An 18,959-nucleotide genomic window follows, 5' to 3' on the forward strand; every position below is an offset into this window, starting at 1 on the left:
GTGCAGTGGGGGCGGTAGAGGGGGCGCTGTCCTCCGCGACGGGAGTGAGCAAGTGGTGAGGCTCAGCGAGCAGGCACTCGTCGACTGCTCTACGGGTGAGAGACCTCAGAATTATAACATTTATGCAAAAATACCACAGTAGCTTTCTAGCACAACGTATCGGCATTGCTGCACAGCGAGAAAAAGCTGCCAGCAATTTTAGCTCTATGCCACAGAGTAGTTTTTACATATTTATTTCAGTTTTCACGTTTTTTGTACTTGTTTAAGTTATTTAACGTTATTCATTCTCGTTTTGATTGAAAAATACGTAAGTTTAATGCTTGTTACAGTTTTCATAACATGGGGTGCAACGGGGATGGCAAAAAGGCTTACGATGGATGAAGAACATGGCTTACCTACGATGACAACTATGGAGGATACATAGCTCAAGTGAGGACAATATTTCAACTAGAGTTATGCTAGTAGAAGAACTAGAGTATGACAAGTAAGGTAGCAAAGGAAAGAACGGTAAATTGAACGAGTACATAACTAAGTTACGGGGTCACTCAGCGTGCAAACTTTCGCACATTGCAACAATTTTGCGCATCAGTATTATGGTGACGCAAAAATAATTTCTTTAATAGTTTAAAGCGCTGAAACCCCACGAACCATGAGTCAAATCGAATGGGACAAAATCGTATTCAGTGCCTAGACCAGACGTTTTCAACTTGGTTGCCGCGGCACACAATCATGCCGCCTACCTTTACTTTCAGGTGTGCCGCGATTACCACGAAGTGTAATGCCGCATTGAAATCATGAATAGCTATTTTAATGCGAAAATAATAAGATAGAAAAACAACTGATGGCGTGTGCGATTCGCGTTTTTCAGGTTGTTGTGGTATGGTAAAGACCGGGAGGAATGGCGGGGCGGGTGGAGCCAGTCCGACTCGCACTTGCCTATTTTTTACTGGTGTGCCGTGAAACTTTGATGAACGAAACGTGTGCCGTTAAAACCAAAAAGTTGAAAACGCCTGGCCTAGACGAAGTTTGTTTTGACATAATAACATAGACTAAAACTTGTAACAAACAAAATTTTGAGCTCCTGACCTGAGATAAGCGCATATTTATGTTGCCTCTATATCCAGGACAGCGTTTGCAACATCAACAACGTAACCAAAGATGTTTACGTCAAGGCCTATTACGAGATCCCTGAAGCAGACGAAAAAGCTCTAAAGGTCAGTAAATTCAGTTAGTATATACAAGGTGTTCATTATATTACCTAAACCGTGTCACACACTACGCAGATACGATAATATTTTATCTGCGTATAATAACTTAATTATCTGAAACTATCACACACTACGCAGATACGATAATATACGAGACGATACATTCAGTCTTAATCCTTCAAACTGAGTAGACTTGTTTTTTGGTGCAGATTGTTTATACAGGATGTTTTCGTGTTTATCTCTTCTAGATTTACTCGCGTGCAGCGGGGCTCTCACATCAACCTGTATCTATCTGCAGATAAAGTACTTTACCATATTTATATCGGCAGATATTATACACATATCAATTTATATACGCCGATAATATCTTTGCCATCTTTCAATATATGTCGGTGCCCACAGATACTTCACGATAAAATATAAGTTATCTGCGCTATGTGTGTTAGCTCATTGAATTGTATAGGGAGCGATATTGACAGATATTCGTTCAGATACAGATATCTTATAGAAAGAAAGAAAGAAGAAAGAAAAGAGCTGCTAAAAGTGGCTCCGAAGTTATAGGTAACGTTTAATGTGCTCTGCCTACCCCATTTGGGAATACAGGCGTGATGGTCGTGTGTGTGTGTTCATTATATAAGTGAACACCAGAAAGAAGTGCTCAGAATCAAGAGTAGAATCGATTACATCTCATTTATTGTGCTGATTACAAAACCCTCATTTTTTGTGCCCAATCTATGTTACGAATGCAGGTGGTAGGACCTTGTGCAAGGTCCGCCCAGATTGCTACCACCATCTTGCTCGCTAATCTTGCCGTGAAGCAGCAGTGTGTTTCGGCGTGGAGAGTAAGACAGCCGGTGAAATTACTGGCACTTGAGGTATCCCATCTTAGGCCTCTAGGTTGGCAACGCATCTGCAATAACCCTGGTATTGCAGATGTTTATGGGCGGTAGTGATCTCTTACCATCAGGAGACCCACTTGCTTGTTTGTCATCGTTTGCCTTCTAAAAACGGCGAAGGGCAGCTGACAAGATACAAATTATAAGTTTAGAACTTTGATTTCGAATATCCAATCGATGGTTCAGAATCAAAACTCAAGTAGAATTACTGACGTAGCAAAACACACGAATATTTATAAAAATAATAAAGATATTCGAAAATAAATGAAATTAACTATCTTATTTAGTTGAAAAAATATTTTTGGGGTGTCTGACTGAGGTTTTCGTTATTCATTAACAGGTCCGTGCAAATTGTTTAATGTTTAATTGTTTGTTGTTTCCTTGAGACTGATTAAGCAACCAAGTGCAAGCAACCTAGGAAACATTTCTTACCCTATCGTGTTGTTAACTCGTGGAATGCTTCTCCAGAACTTGTGATAAGTGCACCTTCAGTGAACAGTTTTAAAAGTGACTAGACCAAATACTTAAAGAAGAGAGACTAAAAACACAAGTGCAGTGATGTACACGCATCAGCTCTAAGAGCTGCTAGTGTTCATTTCAATAATAATAAAATAATAATAATAAGATTAACCTGGGGGCTACCATGAGCTTTTTATAAACGATCAAACGCAGAGCAGTTCAATTTAGGCACCTAAACTGAATCGTCGAAATTTGTACCACGACGTTTACTTCTCAGAGCTGAGTCTCAATGGTTTACAGGTGAATGAAAGACCGATATTGTCTCTGGTCCGAAACTGAAACGCTAAGTCGCGAAAGGGATGCCGCTATATGACTACCAAATATTGTATACTAAAACCTCTTTATTTTGGAAAACCATAACTCTATGTCAGTGCGTGTTCTTAGCAACCGTTGTGTTGATTACAAATAAAATGTTTACGCTGTCACTAATCCACGAGTCTCTTTTCTCACTGAAAAATTAGTTTTATCAATGAGGAGTTAATTCCTACATAGGTACTTATACTCTTTGGGAGTTAAGAAGAACAATGTCGTGATAGTACCTATGAAAAGTTATAAAACTTGAATAAAAGTTTAAAAGTTCTTGAAATTTAAAAATATTCCAAGTAAAACACTTAAAATTCCAAAAGAATTGACAGAATGAGTAACTTATACTGAATCGCAAAATTTGACACGGAAGCGACTCAATTCCCACTCAAGTTAAGCGTCACGGTACGAAAACCGCTTGAAGTGAGTGAATGAAAATGTCTGTATCGCTGTCGCTGAACCGTGCTTGAACTGAATCGCAAAAGTACCGTCGTGGTACGAAATAGCGATGCAGTTCAGTTTAGAGCCTAAACTGAATCGTATTAAGAGAGCGTGGTAGGCCCCCTGGAGAGGACAGAGATTTAGCTTGACGCACCAAGTAACTTGCACTTCCACTAGATGACGCTGTTCTGTGAAATATTTTCCCTCCGGCGTCTTACGTCAAAGTCGTCAAATGTCCAGTGTCGAAATTAAGTCCACATCTTAAGAGGTCCATGTCTTACAGCGTCTAAGTCGCGCCACGTCCAAGTCTCGGGTGGTCCAAATCGCGAAATGTCTAAGTAGTAAAATGTCCAATCTTTACTAATGTTGTTAACTAATATCATGGCACCATCTCACGCTTAATTCTAGTAACACGTTACCCTCTTGAGTGGTCGTATTTACCAGATTACGTATTGGTTTTGAATGTCCACATTTAGAAAATATTTGTAAATTAAGTTCAAATATTCTTTACATCACTAATTTGTGTTTCAATATTTCTCACAGGTGGCGCTACTGAAGCATGGCCCGATTTCAGTGTCAATAAACGTGCCTGTAGAATTCATGTTTTATTCACATGGTGTCCTCTACAGCTCTAATTGGTAAATTGAATGAATGAAATAAGTAATATATGATTTATTTCAGATAAAAAAAAAACAAATAAATTGGCTATCCATAGGTATATCATTGTCATCTTTGTTAATAACACAATCACAACTTAATTATACTTCGTTAATAATATCTTAAATGCCGGTGCGTAGTCGCATAAGTTTCTCAAGTCTCATTATGGTAAAACAATGTGTTGCCAATCCTATTTTTATTTTAAATTTGTTGCATTTCACCACTGCCAAATTATGGAAGCTAAACTCTGCGTTCACATAGGTACAGTTTCTCAAAAATATTCGTTAAACTGGGTAGTTTTCTAGGTAGTACATTTAATTTTAATTGTAACGTTTTTCTTTGATTTTTCAGTGATAATAACTTCCTTGACCACGCCGTGCTGCTCGTCGGCTACGGCATCCTCGACGGAGAGAAGTACTGGCTCATCAAGAACTCCTGGGGCGCCGGCTGGGGCGCCGACGGGTACGTACTGATGTCCACCAAAGACAACAACTGCGGCGTCGAATCCGACGCGAAGTACGTCAAGCTTCAGTGAACAACAGCAATAAATTCCATAAGCTCGTTTTCTTTACTTTTATTTCCTATTTGATACATGCAACTTTCAACTTTGTCTACAGCTTTGGGAACTTTCACTTTAAAAGACAAAAACGAATCGATGTTATTCTGGGACAGTAAAGCTTTCTAATTTTAAAAAGCAGTTTAATAGGTCCAGAGATTACTTCCATTTAAAAACATGCACACATACAAAATATTAACTAATAGATTTACTGCTGAAGGGAGGTAAATAAGCGGAACAATCACTCCTACCAATCAGGATCATCAAGTCTAAGATCATCGAGTCGCTGTTCCATCAAAGGTCATAAGCTAGAGAAATTAAAAAAAATTGACCTCTCAATTGTCTTTAGTTATTAACCGACTTCAAAAAAGGAGGAGGTTCTACGTGTCACTGTTTTTTTTTTTGTATATTCAAAATTCTAATTTTATTCGATAGTCCCATTGTCACCAAGTCAAGTTCCGATGATGGGATCCTAGGGAAATAAAGGGCGACCTATAGCGGGACCTAGGGCAATTTTGGCATTTTTAGCATTTAAATTCAGTAAGTATCATTTGGTGAACTGGACCTGATGAAGAAGACCGTAGATGGCCAATGGAACTCGTCAAGCTAAGTAATTAAGAGAAAACTTTAAGTTAAAGATTCTATCGAACTGATCTGGTGCTGAAGCCGAAAGGTAGGCAAAGGAACTGTGTTAAGTATAAAATAACGTAACTAAACCGTGTTTGGGGTTAATGGAATCGTTGTGAGATTTACTTTGGCTACGAATCACTAAAAAGTGGAAAATAAAGACAATTTTACCAAAAAAAATTAACTGACTCCAAAAATTAATTTAACAAAAAATGGAACCGACTACAAAAACCTTGTAAATAATTTTATAAATACACACTAGCTTGAAATCGGTGCCTCAGTAACGACCCAGCAGGAGTGATTGAAGCCCAATATATATGTAGTAGGTAGGAGAATTAGACGACTATTGTTAAATTCCTGCTGCCTCGTGCTGTGGCACCGACTTCAAGCTAGTAGGTACCTAGAAAGTTATTTTCAAGGTTTTTGTAGTGGTTCATTTAGGGTGGCGAGGGTTTGAATTTCGAAGTTGGATTTTTTTCACACAATCAATAATTTTGTGGAATAAAAAATCTCGTACGTCCGTATAGTGATTAAGTTGGGTTTGGGTATAATAATAGTTTTCATTCTAATTCATAGTCTCACTCTAGTATAGTAAAATACCTACATAATAATAATAACTATGAAAACTCCCTTGAGAGATCCTTTTAAGGGATAAGTTCGCCAAGAAAGAGATGTAGGTACTTTCTCTTGGAAAACAAATTATTTAAACCAGACCCCTTCGCAAGGTTCCGAAGATTTATGCTACCATAAAATATCAAATAACTATTATGAATTTCTTGCATTATTCTTTTTAAAACATACTTACTAGCCCCGCGACTTCGTTCGCGTGGAACAGTAACTTTGGGAAGTACATATTTAATTTATTTAGGATACCTATTATGCTAATAATAGCACATATAAACTTCTACGGTATATTGAAAATAACCCATTTTAATACATTGCTATAAATATAAACTAATTTATTTTTTGTTCTTCCATCCATGTTCTTTGGTAAAACATAAATATTTTGGGAGTAGCCACATTTTAGCAATACGACGTGTATTCTACCCTGCCAACACAAAAGGACTAATTATTCATAGGGAATTCTTTCCATATCAGAAGTTGAAGTGCATAGTTTATGGTCAGCGAAAAATTAAAAAGTTAAAAAGATTGCAGGCGCGCTAGCTCGACAATAATGAATTAGAGCGGCTGCAATCAGTCACATTATTTTTTAAAGTAAAAAAAAGGCCATGGAACTCCAGACTATTTCTATTGGGTCTGAAATAGCTTGTGGTGTTTTCAGTGGAAAAATACACCTGCAGTTTATTTTTAATGAAAAAAGGCGGGAAAGCATAAGAAAAATATTGGAATAAAATTAAATTTATAATATATTTGAGAAAAGTTTATTCTATTTCAGAATTATTCACCATTTTTGAGAATAGCTTTATATTAGCCTCGGCTGGAATAGCAATTGCTGGCTTCGTATTAGTTAAACGGACTCGCAAGCTCGTCCGTTTAAAATACTCATACTCAACCAGCAATTGCCTACTTCCAGGCCACGACAATAATCTACTATTATTTCTTGTTTTTTTTTGTGAAAATGAATCGACGTTTATTTCTAAGTCTTAAATTAAAAAGGTACAATTGAAGTTACATTAAACTATCCTAAAAATAAATTAACTATTTATATACAATTCCCCCAAGTCTTCTTATAAGTTATTTTTTCTCTGTGTATCTGTTTTCTGTATCGCTTACTATGTCTGGTGTACAATAAAGAGTCTTTGTCAAGTTTCATAAAAAACCATCGATTTCTCTTCGACAATGTCAATTTTCCATATAAAGTTACATCCCCTATTTGACCCCCTCACAGGAAGAATTTAAAAAAACGCGCGAAGAAATTTCTATTTATCTCTTATCACGTGCCCAAATGCCAAGTTTCATAAAGAACCATCGATTTATCTTCGACAATGACGAGCTAAAGAAAAGCTTGTAGTAACATGATATTAACATCAATAGTAACGATAGAGTAGCTATATAATCCCAAAATTTTATCACAATAATAAGATTATGGCATTCTACGTACATTTAAAAGACATTTATGATATTTAAAAAAAACTGTTTACGGCTTGTGCTTGTGCTGCATTCTTACGGCACAACATTGCAGTAATATTCCCTATTGGCAAACTTTTTAGCAAACTACTTGGTTTTGGCAATAAACATGTTTTTTATTTTTTAATTTTCTTAGGAGGCTAAAGCAAAACATTTATCTCTCATCAAACATAATTTATTACTTTCTGTGGGGTGGGGCCCAAATACATTTAGACCCCACTTTGACTTGCTGGCCCGGGCACTCGTCATGAAGCAGGTTCTGTTCATACTGAAACCAAATAAAATTGAATTAGGAAGCAAATATTAAGATGAAGAAAAACTGGCCAGGGTCTGTCAGGCCACGTGTAGTATACTAATATGGAAGAAATATTCAAGTTGATGAAGTAAACATAAAAAAAGTTTTTTTAAGATTTCCATTTTCAATGGAAGCTTTTTTGCTGACTGAAATTTGTGAAATTGACTCTACTTGCATTGTCATCCATACTACATTTCCGTACCATAAGTTGATGACCGATTAAAGAGTTCCGTTCTGCGGAAACGATCCCGGCTGGACCACAAGTAAGTAAAGTAAAGTAAAGTAAAATAATCTTTATTGCCAAAAAAAACCAAGCTCAGTACAACTCACAAAAAAAACACAATAAAATTTAGAATAAAAAGTAAAAACTAATATAAAAAAACGAATTATTAAAAACTAAAAACACTAAGATAGTAAGGCAATGGGTACCAATCTCAGCGTATGCTAGGCATGCCCAGCGCTGGTTTCCAGATTGGTCCCTAGAAGAGGGACGGTCATTACCAGATTATTGTATTGTCACCAGATTCACATAAGTATGCCAAATTTCAAGTCAATTCGATTACTGGAAGTGGTTCAAATTCAACTTGCAAGATTTGAGCCACACAGGGTGGAACCTTTTCATAATTTAATTTCGCTATTATTTCTTTTGCAAGTGTATAGGATGTCAACATGACATTCGTAGCCAAAAGGTTCCACCTGAACTATACATTGCAAGTTAAATAAAAGCTTGTAAAAAGCTTGTATAAACAGAGGAAGTTGATTAATTATGTCTGTAGTAAATGCTAAGCGTACTCGTATAGTTATATAGCTACTGACGATCTGGCTGGGAATACACCTTTACGACGGTATGCGCTTTCTTCTTTTAATCACTACACTCTTGACAGAATAGTTACAGTCGTCGTTATATGAAAAAATAAAATTAAGATTGGTTTTTTGGAATCTTTTTGTATTTTTTAATTTCAATTCCAAATTTTTACTTTTACGGTCACCCGTAAAACCCAAATTGAAAATACAAACTGAAATATAAATGCACAGAAAAACCAGAAAAATAAGACCAGCACTGGGAATCGAACCCAGGTCCTCGGTATTACGTACCGCGTGCTATACCGCTACACCACTGCTGGTCAACGGTACAGACACGAATTTTCCCTATGCACCACATATCTCAGCTTGTTTGTTTCTTATTTAGCCACTTAAGCAGTGACGCTAGCGACATCTATACCGTAGCCCTCATCGAGAAACTTTCGGCATTCCATTGGAACTAACCGCTCACCCGGACAAGAGATAATTATCGTTATTAAGCAATCAAATTAAGACTAGTCGTGTTCGAACCTTGCGTTTAAAGCCCCAGATCAGAGGCAAGGTGGCATTGTAATTAATTACTATCAGCAAAAACATTTTTTCTACAAAGACGTATGCCCAAAAACTTCTTACCGTCCAATAGTTCCAAATAGAGTAATGAGGGAAATTGAATGGCTTATGTTCATGTGGCGGCATGTCCTCGTCGTGACTTCCGTGTCTCAGCTTCCTATCATACAGTTTCTGGACTCCTTCATACTTCAACTCCTCCAGCATCCGATCTATATTCTCCAACAATTCCCGATTTTGCGTCTTGCGTTTAAAAGGCTGCAATAGAACCTTGTCTAAGGAAACCGGTTCATCATCTTCATGTTTCTCTTCAGGCATCTCTTTCCTCTTATGTATTCTATATTTTGGTGCAAATATAGTTCTGAATTTTGAATCATATTCATATTTCGGTGACTTGTAGTTTGAAGGAACTATTCTTTTAACCCAAGCAGCTTTACTTGTAATAAGGACATTGTCTTTAACTGCATGTTCTTCATTATCTGCATCTTTTTTTATCCTGAGTTCTACTACTATAATGGTACTATGTATGACTTCTGCGAGGTGTAGTAGTATGAGAAAACATTTTATATCAGTCGTGAATATCATTTGGATGGAAACCAATAAGGAATGAGCATGATTTTATCTCATATGTGGTTAATTTTAACGCGAAGTCATGCGTAATATTGAGGGATGTCTTTTATTACTTTTTCTTGGCTAGCTTGTTGACTGTGGATTTACGTATTAATATTAATGGTACATCTGTATGTTTAAAAACTAAGTGCATATATATACAAGATGTTAATCATTAAACAGAGAAAAACACACCAAACTGCAGTTAATTATAAAGAATTGTTTAGTGCATATTATTACAAATACCTTCTTTTTTAAGTAGCTTTAATAGTGTCCCACTGCTGGGCAAAAATTTAAATGTCTTGACCTCCAAATACAAATACAAACTTATTCTCTAAGTAAAATGCAATATTAATATTGTTTAAGTAAAGTAATGTAATAATAATCAAATCTTCGTCTTCCGTGAAGTCGCCAAAGTCCGTCACAGCGTTTGGCAATTATTAGCCATACCCCAAGTAGCCTGTATAGTGGCCACCGCTTCGCGCCTCGCATATTGTTGTTGTTTTTCTTTCTTTAATGTATTTTTATTATGTTTTGTGCGAATAGCGAATAAATATTTATATTTCTATTTCTATTTACTTGATTTCGAATTCTAAACTCGTAATTTGTACTGTCAGTTATGCTTCGCTGTTCTAAAAAGAAAATTAAACTGTCAGAAATACGGCCAGTGTTAAATTGTTTATAAATAATATGCAACCTGGCTGAAACATTTAAGTGGCGTAACTATGTTGCATTTTTTAAACTTTTAGACTGGGGACAAATACGCAACCCGGATTAAAGTATAGTTTAATCGATCAATTGTGTTGGTTTCTTTATTTTTGTACAAAAGTGATCTTTAAAGTGAACATTACGATTAAAAATATGAAAACGCTGCAGCTAAATCACCAGGGGTCGGACAAAAAGTGCCGATGACGTCAAACCACAAGATGATTTCAAAAAGTATTTTTGATTTTCATAAACAATTATCACTTATCATTTATCAACCTCTTTATTAAACGATATGAAATTTATTTTATTCACTGAATTCCATTGATTTATTTACGATTATTTTGTTACTTCATTAATGCTACTTTGTTACTACATGTCACACGGAAGTTTAAATAAAAACATCATCTTGTGTGCAAGATTACGTCATTTTTACGTCATCCGCACTTTTTGTCCGACCCCTGTAGATCACCTTCTTGCTATACTTTTTACTATTCTTACTATAAGTGATAGTGAATTCGACCGAACATGATGAAATTTGGTATTGAGATAGTTAATGTAAGACTGGGATAATACAAAGGATAATTTTTATTCCGTGTTCTCGTGGGCGTGCGATGAACATAGATGCAGACGAAGTCGAAATAGCAAATATTTCACAACATTATCATTTATTTTCTAATGAACGCTCGGAGAACATAATGGATACCTAATTAAAAATGAAAGAAAATATTACACGGTAAACGTTTTAATTCTTTGTGTATGTAAGTATTTTATTTAGGTAATTATTCAAGATATTTATCTCTCTGTGTACAGTCGAGTTCATAAACTTGTGAGCAAAAGTTTGATCAAAAATATCTAAACACGCTTCTACGGCGTTAAATATTAATCGAGTCGTGTTTATATATTTTTGATCAAATATTTACCTGTGTACCTGTTTTCTGTATCGCTTATTATTTCCGGTGTACAGTCGAGTTCATAAACTTAAAAAGTCATTGTATTGATACCTACTGTATTGTATTTTTTTTATTTTAATTTCTTTTTGTGCGCACAGAAGTAATTGGTTCGAGTGTTACTCTGCGGAGATCCATATTAAGACTGTTTTTGGGAGAAGCAAAATACTGTAGTTTTTTGTCATTTCACTTTACGAAATACCAAGTAGAGTTAATACACTCTTTACAAAAAAAGATGACCAAAAATAACATACATTCTAAATTTGTCATCGAATCCATATCTTGTTAATAATTTTAGCCAATGCATCTTCACTTTTGCCTTGACCATTCGCTACAACTATTGGTATATCAAATAAATCTACTAAATTCATTCCATTTGACTCATCTGCGTTTGGTTCTTTTAGTTTTGAACTCGATTTTGTATTTTTAAGATTACATAAAGCACAGTCCTTAAAGGCGTGCTGAATGTATCGTAATATTGGCCTATGATTATACACTTGGATAATTTCATCAAATTTTAATTCTCCTGGATATTTTTCCGTGTGACTTTTAAGAAGTTTTGCGTTTCTTCTTTCTTCAATTGCAGCTATATTTATCATTTCAGCATCTTTGTTCGTCGATTCTTTTTCTTCTTCGTTTTTAACAATAATCTCTTTGATTCTCACACGAGGATGATGTATTTGTAACAATAATATTGTTAATGGATTAGTTGGTACACATTCGTTGTAAAATTCATCATATTTGTTTCCACTTGGGCATAGTGCTGTTACTTCTATCATTATTAGAGCAAATATCCTAAGGTCCATCTGCAAGTAATATTTCATTCACTGATTAATCAATTATTTATAGATACCCATAAGAATATAATAATACACTTTGTTCACTTAACTAAAATTAGATTAAAATTAAATAAACTAAAAAAACTACAGTAATTCTACTACGCTAGCAGCATTTCCTCGCTGGATTGTAGACATGCGTTGAGCGAGGCAGATGCCAGCTGATCGGTCTCCTGTGGTATCACTGAATCTCTTCGATAAGTCTTTGAAGAGACTCGAGCGCCAGGGCCCCACAGACCACGGATATTTTATTATAATTAAAGCTCGGAATATAAAAGCATACAATCAAAATATTGTAATTTCAGGATCGTAAAAGGGAGGTGTGAAAGTTTGAAATATTAAAATGGACTTGCCAGGTAAACGTAGCAAAATGTTGTTTGCATGATTGTGAGAACCTCTGGCGGTCACGACCGGAGTTATGGACTTTCTTGTAGTCAAGCGTGAGTTGACTTTAGCTTACGGTTCAGTATATAAGATACCGAACTAACTATTTAAGAACTATTTTAAGAATGGAATTGTAACGGTAGTTGTCGTGGCTTGGCGTATGTTATGTTTTTCTTTTAATTTTATAGTGGCCCAAAATGGTAAAAACGTGACTAGCCTATGCATTTAAGTTAAGTACGTAATAATTATAATGTTTGTGTTTTTTGAAGTATGAAAATTGCGTCGGTTTCTCTTTGGCTTGATTTGTTTTCGCTGTAATGTTGACCTGATTATCCCAAAGAAAGATCAGCGCCGTTCCTAAGACTGTTAGTTTGCTGATTTGAGACCCTTTCGCCATTCTAATAGCAAGGTTTATATTACTTAGATAGCTAAAAAACTGGCCGTTTTCTTTTCCATTTTGATTTGCTTAAAAAAAGGCGAAGAGCAACATTACTGTCAAGTAAAAATTATACAATACATACGAATATTTTCAAATTAACTTAAAATAAAAAAGACATTTGGGGTACTTATCTGAGGTTTCAGTTTACAATTAACACCTTGTGCGAGTCGCACAGACATACCTGTAGTCCACAATGGGTAGCTGAGAAGCAAAGTGAAAATATTTATAACTAGCCCGTTACCCGCGACTCCGTCTGAGCTGAGTAGAATTCGTTTATCACTATCCCGCGGGAACATGCAATTTTTCTGGGATAAAAACTACCTTATGTCCGTCCTGAGGACTCGAACTATCTGTATAGGTACCGAATTTCATCTAAATCGGTTGAGCGGTTTAGACGTGATAAGGTAACAAACAAATAGACGTACAAACTTTCACGTTTATAATATTATAATTGGGATGAAATACTTACCATAATACCTACTTAGTTCAAAAACAATGTTTTATTTTTTCTATCAACTACAGATCCCTAAAATGAAATATTGAAAAAGGGCATACGGAGTTTTATAACTTTTTAACGAGCGGGCTTTGATTGGAAAAGGCAATGAATTTTAAAATCAAGATGGCGGACGGCTGCCAAAACATTTGCATTTTTATCAGATGATGAACTTGTTCCTAAATTAAATACGAGTGCAAAGTTCGTTTTGTTTGTTTTGTAAACAGTTTTATTGATGGAACCACGGATTAAAACGACAAGAGGCAATGTCATAAGTCTAGGTTATATCTTTCTGAGGTTTTCGGGTTTCATGTGCGAAATTACATTTAAAACTTAGCACTAGCTTTACCTGTTTACGTTGTGGATGTTCAATGGTGTGGGCGAAGTTCACCGAACCGCACTGGGTCACGTGAGAACTACAGCTCAAGTTCAAACTCAAACTCTCACTGTCATGTCAGTATTATCCGGGCCGGTAAATAATGTAAACTGAATTATCAAATACAAATTTGAGGACGAAATGACATAATTATTCTCAATCGAACTTATTTTATGAACAGCGTGTCTCGCTGACATGGCATTTTCTCTTGTTTTTTCTATTCCCTGGTTTTAGCTTACTTTGTTAGTTAATTAAACTTAGGCAAAATACTCTTTAAAGTGTATTTCATAGAAAAAGTCTCTGTAATAATGAAGTTATCTTGTTTCAAGAGCTTTAAGACTTTCAAAGAGAAAAGGTTAGACCTAATTGAGCCATATTTAGGGTTGCCATACGTTTCGTACACACGGGATAGTCACTGTATTTAAATATCCCGTTGTTCTTTGAACCGTTAATCAAATCCCTCACCACTATATTCGTACTACCTAATTCATCACAACTAATTGGCATTTTAGAAAAAAAAACGGAAAAACAGTTTCTCGGCCGGAAAGGGTTATCATTCATCATCATTTCGGTCTATATCGGCCCCACTACAGGGTACATACCTCCTTTCAGTTTATCTATATTCACGGTGTTAATTATTAAAATTAAATACCTCGGATACCCCAACAGCCTTTTTGTAATTACACCTAGTTCAATGCATGTAAATACGGTCACGAGTTTTAATTTGGGACCCATTTCGTCAAAAAAATTCTTTGAACTGTCATACAAAATGACAGATATTGTGGATCCCAAATTAACGCTCGTACCGTACTCATAAATACCTTACTTAATTATTTCAAAAAATGTTCTTATGTTTTGCTAAGTCAGTATGTCTGCTTAATTTGTACATAATTTGTCATATGCGGTTCGCGGTTTTTTGTACAAAATCAAAACTGACAGGAAAACATCCAGTATTTCAATTATTTAAATATATGCAACCTCGTTAAAACATTTCTTTGGCATACTGTATTTCTAAACATTCAGACACAGTAAACGAGGGATTAAAGAAAACGCAACCTGGTTTAAAGTAATAGTGTAATCGATCCTCCTCTCAATTCTGAACAAGCTACTTTCAGGTTTTCATTTATTTAATGAACACCTTTTATACATAATCTTTTTTATTTTGTCATTATTTTTACTGATTTTTATTAAAATAAAGCGTGACTTCTTCCATTTTTTTGGGCATTAATATATCCCGTATCAGTTCGCAACAATGATGGTAACCCTAGCCATACTTCAATTGATTTCGTAAAAGAATTTGCTCGATCTCTCTGTACTGGGTAATAAGATTATAAGCTTACTAAATAATAGCTCCGTATCGATGAACGAACCTCTGAAGGGTCGGAATCCGATTAACATAGTATGTATGTTTAAAGGTCTCAACACATTACACCGTATCATACTATGACTGTAATAGGAAACGTGTCAGGCAAAAATATATTATTTGTATCGAAAAGTATGAGACTATGCCACTAGCACGTTTCGTGACCAACCGTCTCCATCTCATGTCATGTATGCGTTTGACATTCCGTTTGACACTCCGTCTGACACGTTCCTATTACAGTCATGGCATAGTGTTGTGTAGAGACCTTGAGAGCAAATAAATGATTCATGCAACGTGCTGAAGAGCTGCTTGGAGTTTCTTTGCGCGCCAGAATCCGGAATACGGGAACCCGAAAAACTAAAGTCATCGACATAGCTGGAAAAAAATGCAAGTTTAAGTGGCAATGGACGGGCATCGCTCGAAGGACAGATAATCGTTGGGGGAGTACGGTCCTCGAGTGGCGACTACAAACTGGAAGACGATCAGTTGGTCCGCTAGGACTCAGCTACCTCGCTCATCTCTGGTGGAAACAGTCACAACGTTGCACATTGTGTACATCCTCACACCGATCTATCTAATACATCTCTTTTGGAAACGCAGCTATATCCTGCGTGATATTTGAAAGAAGGAAAGAAAGAAAATAATTTATTTATAACAGCAATGACACATAATTAGTAAAAATAACAATAAGAAGTGTTGCCGCTTTAAAAAGGTCCCGGCTCAGCATAGCGCTATATTTCTACTTAGCTCTACATAACAAACCTCTGAAGTGAAACTGCGTCTTAATGAGGGCTATCGTTTTTTGTCTCACTAGATGGCGCACTGTTGCGTGAGGTTTTTAAGTATGGCTTTCAAAGTCTGTTATTACGGGCGTGAAAACAAGTTTTAGATTAAATTATGCTTCAGGCTTCTTCCTCGAGATTAGCAATAGACACATGTAGTTACGTAAGCCAGAGCCTGCCATTCCACACTATTTTATTAAGAGTTTTTTTTTTTTTTTTTTTTTTTAAGCGGGTAGAATACCATCACCTCAGGCTGGCGCCGTCTTGGTTCTTCATTCGTGTTCTAGTGCTTCGCCGTTCCACACGCGTTCGCGTTTAGAAAATAAAAACCGAACAAAATTCGATAAATTATCGCCTATTACGTGTTTAGTGTATTTTTAATAAAATGTCCAAACGTAGAAATGAAGAAGATTACGATTATTTCAAAAGAAAAATTAGGAAATTGGAAAGGAAACTACGCCATCGTCGTCGGAGTGTCTCAAGTGAATCCAGGCAGTCTTCACCGAATTATCACCAAGCAGCTTCGGACATACAAGGTATGAAATGGTTACCGACCTTACATACAAATATAGGTAGTTATTGTTCTAGCTATTCTGAACAGTTTAGAGGTAAATTAAATACCTTATTAAAGTGAAGAATTTAATTATATATTTTTGTCAGGATTTGATACCTACCTACTTATTTTAAAGGTAACATTAGGTTACCTATTAGAACTAATCGGTTATTGTTACAAAACTAAATGCTGGTATTTAGACAAAATATTTTTTGCATTTAAACGTCAACCGGTTTGTGAGCTGTGAACGAAATAATGTGTCATCTAGTTTGCGGACAGTACGTGTTTAAAATTAACAATGGGACTGTCTCTTACTAACAATTATACAAGTTAACGAATAGTTTTTTCTATTACGTAACTGTACCTAAATACTGAGGTGACGCCTACTCATCTACACCATTAAACCAATTCGAACAGTACAATGGGACTGTTTAACGGTTATTTTAAATTTAGTTTGCGGACAGTACGTGTCTTTATGACTGGGGACTGTTTCTTACTAAATAATTAAATGAGATCTTGTATCTCTTTTGTAGATGTCGATGACATATATGAATATGAACTGATGGATGATGACAAGCCTGACTCGAACAGAGGATCATCTAGGCGTTCGCTGGCGTCTGTGGTTGTGAGACAACAATCCAAGTCGATTGAACATCCAGAGGAGTCCCCGCGGCCGCCGTCGCCGTCGCCAACCTCCGCGCCGCCGGCCCGCCGCCGCAACCGCCGCCGGCCCCGCTGGTGACCGATAGCGCTGCGCCCCCAGTCGTACCTACGCCATCGACGAGTGCAGATTGTACTCCTTTACTGACCGATCCGGCTGCACCAACAGACCCCTCAGTACTCGACACTGAAGTCTTAGACAACGAATTATTGGAAATTCTTGGTATGGATCCTACATCTGTTAAAACCTATGGAAAGGATATACAAAAAGATTTATCAGTTCGTCTCGAACACTACACGACGTCCGGCTTGAGCAAAGAATTACGAAAAGAACTAAAAGAAAAATATTTAACTCCGGGCAACTGCAAAAAGATAGACCCGCCGGAGCTCAACGCCGAGATTAAAGCCGCTATTACTGAGGTTGTGGAAAAACGTGACAAAGCTATTGAAAGCAAACAACGCCACCTTACTACAGCTATCACATGTGTAGGTGCAGCTATTACAGAATTATTGTCTTCCAAGGAAAAACATCCAAATTTACTCAGATCATTGATGGATGCGGTGCGTATCATGTGTGATTGTCAACACGCAGATTCAGTAACAAGGCGGAAGTTTCTACTGAACTCTGTAAAAAAGGATATGAAGGAACAGCTTCAAAACACCAAAATAGATCGTTTCCTGTTTGGGGAAAACTTATCAGATACTTTAAAATCTGCAAAGGCAATTGTTAGGTCTGGATCGGATCTAAAGCAACCCGCATTTAAACCACAAAATAAAAGAACGGCACCAAATTCTTCAAATTCTTTGCCAAAAAACTGGAAGGGCCAATCACAAGGGCGTCGACCCCCGATTCCATCGAAGACGAAGGAACCAACGGCAACCACGACCCGCGGTCGGCCCAACACCTACTCGAAGCAGTCTCATCATCCGCAGCAGAAATCGAACTACAATCGTCGTTAAATCTGGTAAAACCATGTGGCAGACTTTCATTATTTCAGAAAAAATGGTCGATGATCACTTCTGATCCAGTAGTTCTTTCATACATTGAGGGATACCAAATTCCCTTCACTCGACCAGTAGTTCAAAATTTACCACCTAAAAACCGTACATATTCTGCTACAGAGTGAACACAGATTTCTGATGCTATTAATGAACTATTATCCAAAGAGGTTATCTCAGAATGTGAACCTATAGATAATCAATATCTATCATCTTACTTTCTAATAAACCGAACGGAAAAATGAGATTTATTTTAAATTTAAAATCATTAAACAAATTTATAGATACCTCTCACTTTAAATTGGAAGATTTGCGTACCGCACTTAAACTCATTTCAAAAAATTGTTTCTTAAGTACACTCGATCTCAAGGACGCCTACTTTTTAATCAAAATAGATGAAAAATACCGCAAGTATTTAAGGTTTCAGTTTGAAAATGTTATTTACGAGTTTAATGTTTTACCGTTCGGTTTGAATACAGCTCCATATGTGTTCACAAAGGTCATGAAACCGGTAATAAAACTTCTACGGTCTTGTGGATATTTGTCAACCATTTATTTGGATGACATTCTTGTAATTGGTAATAATTACCACGACTGTAACAGAAACGTAAGTGATACAAAACAACTTTTGGTATCTCTGGGTTTCATAATAAATGAAGAAAAGAGTAGCCTCATTCCATCACAGTCGTGCAAATTTTTAGGCTATATCCTTAACACAAAAGATTTCCAGGTCTCCTTGCCAATAGAAAAACGTAATCACATTAAATCCCAAATTGTAAAGTTTTCATCATTAAAGAGCTGTAAAATAAGGGATTTTGCCAGTTTTGTGGGTCTTTTGGTATCAGCTTGCCC

The 18,959-nt window shown here is 36.3% G+C and overlaps 3 protein-coding genes and 1 long non-coding RNA gene across 4 annotated transcripts; 2 read left to right on the forward strand and 2 right to left on the reverse strand.

Moving 5' to 3' along the window:
• The first annotated feature begins 404 nt into the window (after positions 1–404).
• Positions 405–4,570, forward strand: LOC141441766 (digestive cysteine proteinase 3-like). Its single transcript, XM_074106618.1, has 4 exons — positions 405–429; positions 1,125–1,214; positions 3,911–4,005; positions 4,376–4,570. Exons 3-4 carry the CDS (start codon positions 3,968–3,970, stop codon positions 4,557–4,559), a joined length of 222 nt encoding a protein of 73 aa, XP_073962719.1. The 5' UTR covers positions 405–429; positions 1,125–1,214; positions 3,911–3,967; the 3' UTR covers positions 4,560–4,570.
• Positions 4,571–7,405: 2,835 nt separating this feature from the next.
• LOC141441661 (uncharacterized) lies at positions 7,406–9,585 on the reverse strand. Its single transcript, XM_074106459.1, has 2 exons — positions 9,025–9,585; positions 7,406–7,563 (listed from the first exon to the last, which is right to left on the reverse strand). The coding sequence occupies exons 1-2, from the start codon at positions 9,541–9,543 to the stop codon at positions 7,474–7,476; spliced, it is 609 nt and encodes a 202-aa protein (XP_073962560.1). The 5' UTR covers positions 9,544–9,585; the 3' UTR covers positions 7,406–7,473.
• Positions 9,586–11,001: 1,416 nt separating this feature from the next.
• Positions 11,002–12,508, reverse strand: LOC141441591 (uncharacterized). The gene is made up of 2 exons (XR_012452816.1): positions 12,412–12,508; positions 11,002–12,028 (listed from the first exon to the last, which is right to left on the reverse strand). It is a non-coding gene; the product is annotated as an uncharacterized lncRNA (long non-coding RNA).
• A 1,237-nt stretch (positions 12,509–13,745) lies between these two features.
• On the forward strand, positions 13,746–18,210 carry LOC141441982 (uncharacterized). Its single transcript, XM_074106866.1, has 2 exons — positions 13,746–13,783; positions 17,108–18,210. The coding sequence occupies exons 1-2, from the start codon at positions 13,746–13,748 to the stop codon at positions 18,066–18,068; spliced, it is 999 nt and encodes a 332-aa protein (XP_073962967.1). The 3' UTR covers positions 18,069–18,210.
• The last annotated feature ends 749 nt before the right edge of the window (positions 18,211–18,959 follow it).

Source organism: Choristoneura fumiferana, chromosome 24, assembly GCF_025370935.1.
Source record: "Choristoneura fumiferana chromosome 24, NRCan_CFum_1, whole genome shotgun sequence".
In the NCBI taxonomy this organism is placed as follows: domain Eukaryota; kingdom Metazoa; phylum Arthropoda; class Insecta; order Lepidoptera; family Tortricidae; genus Choristoneura; species Choristoneura fumiferana.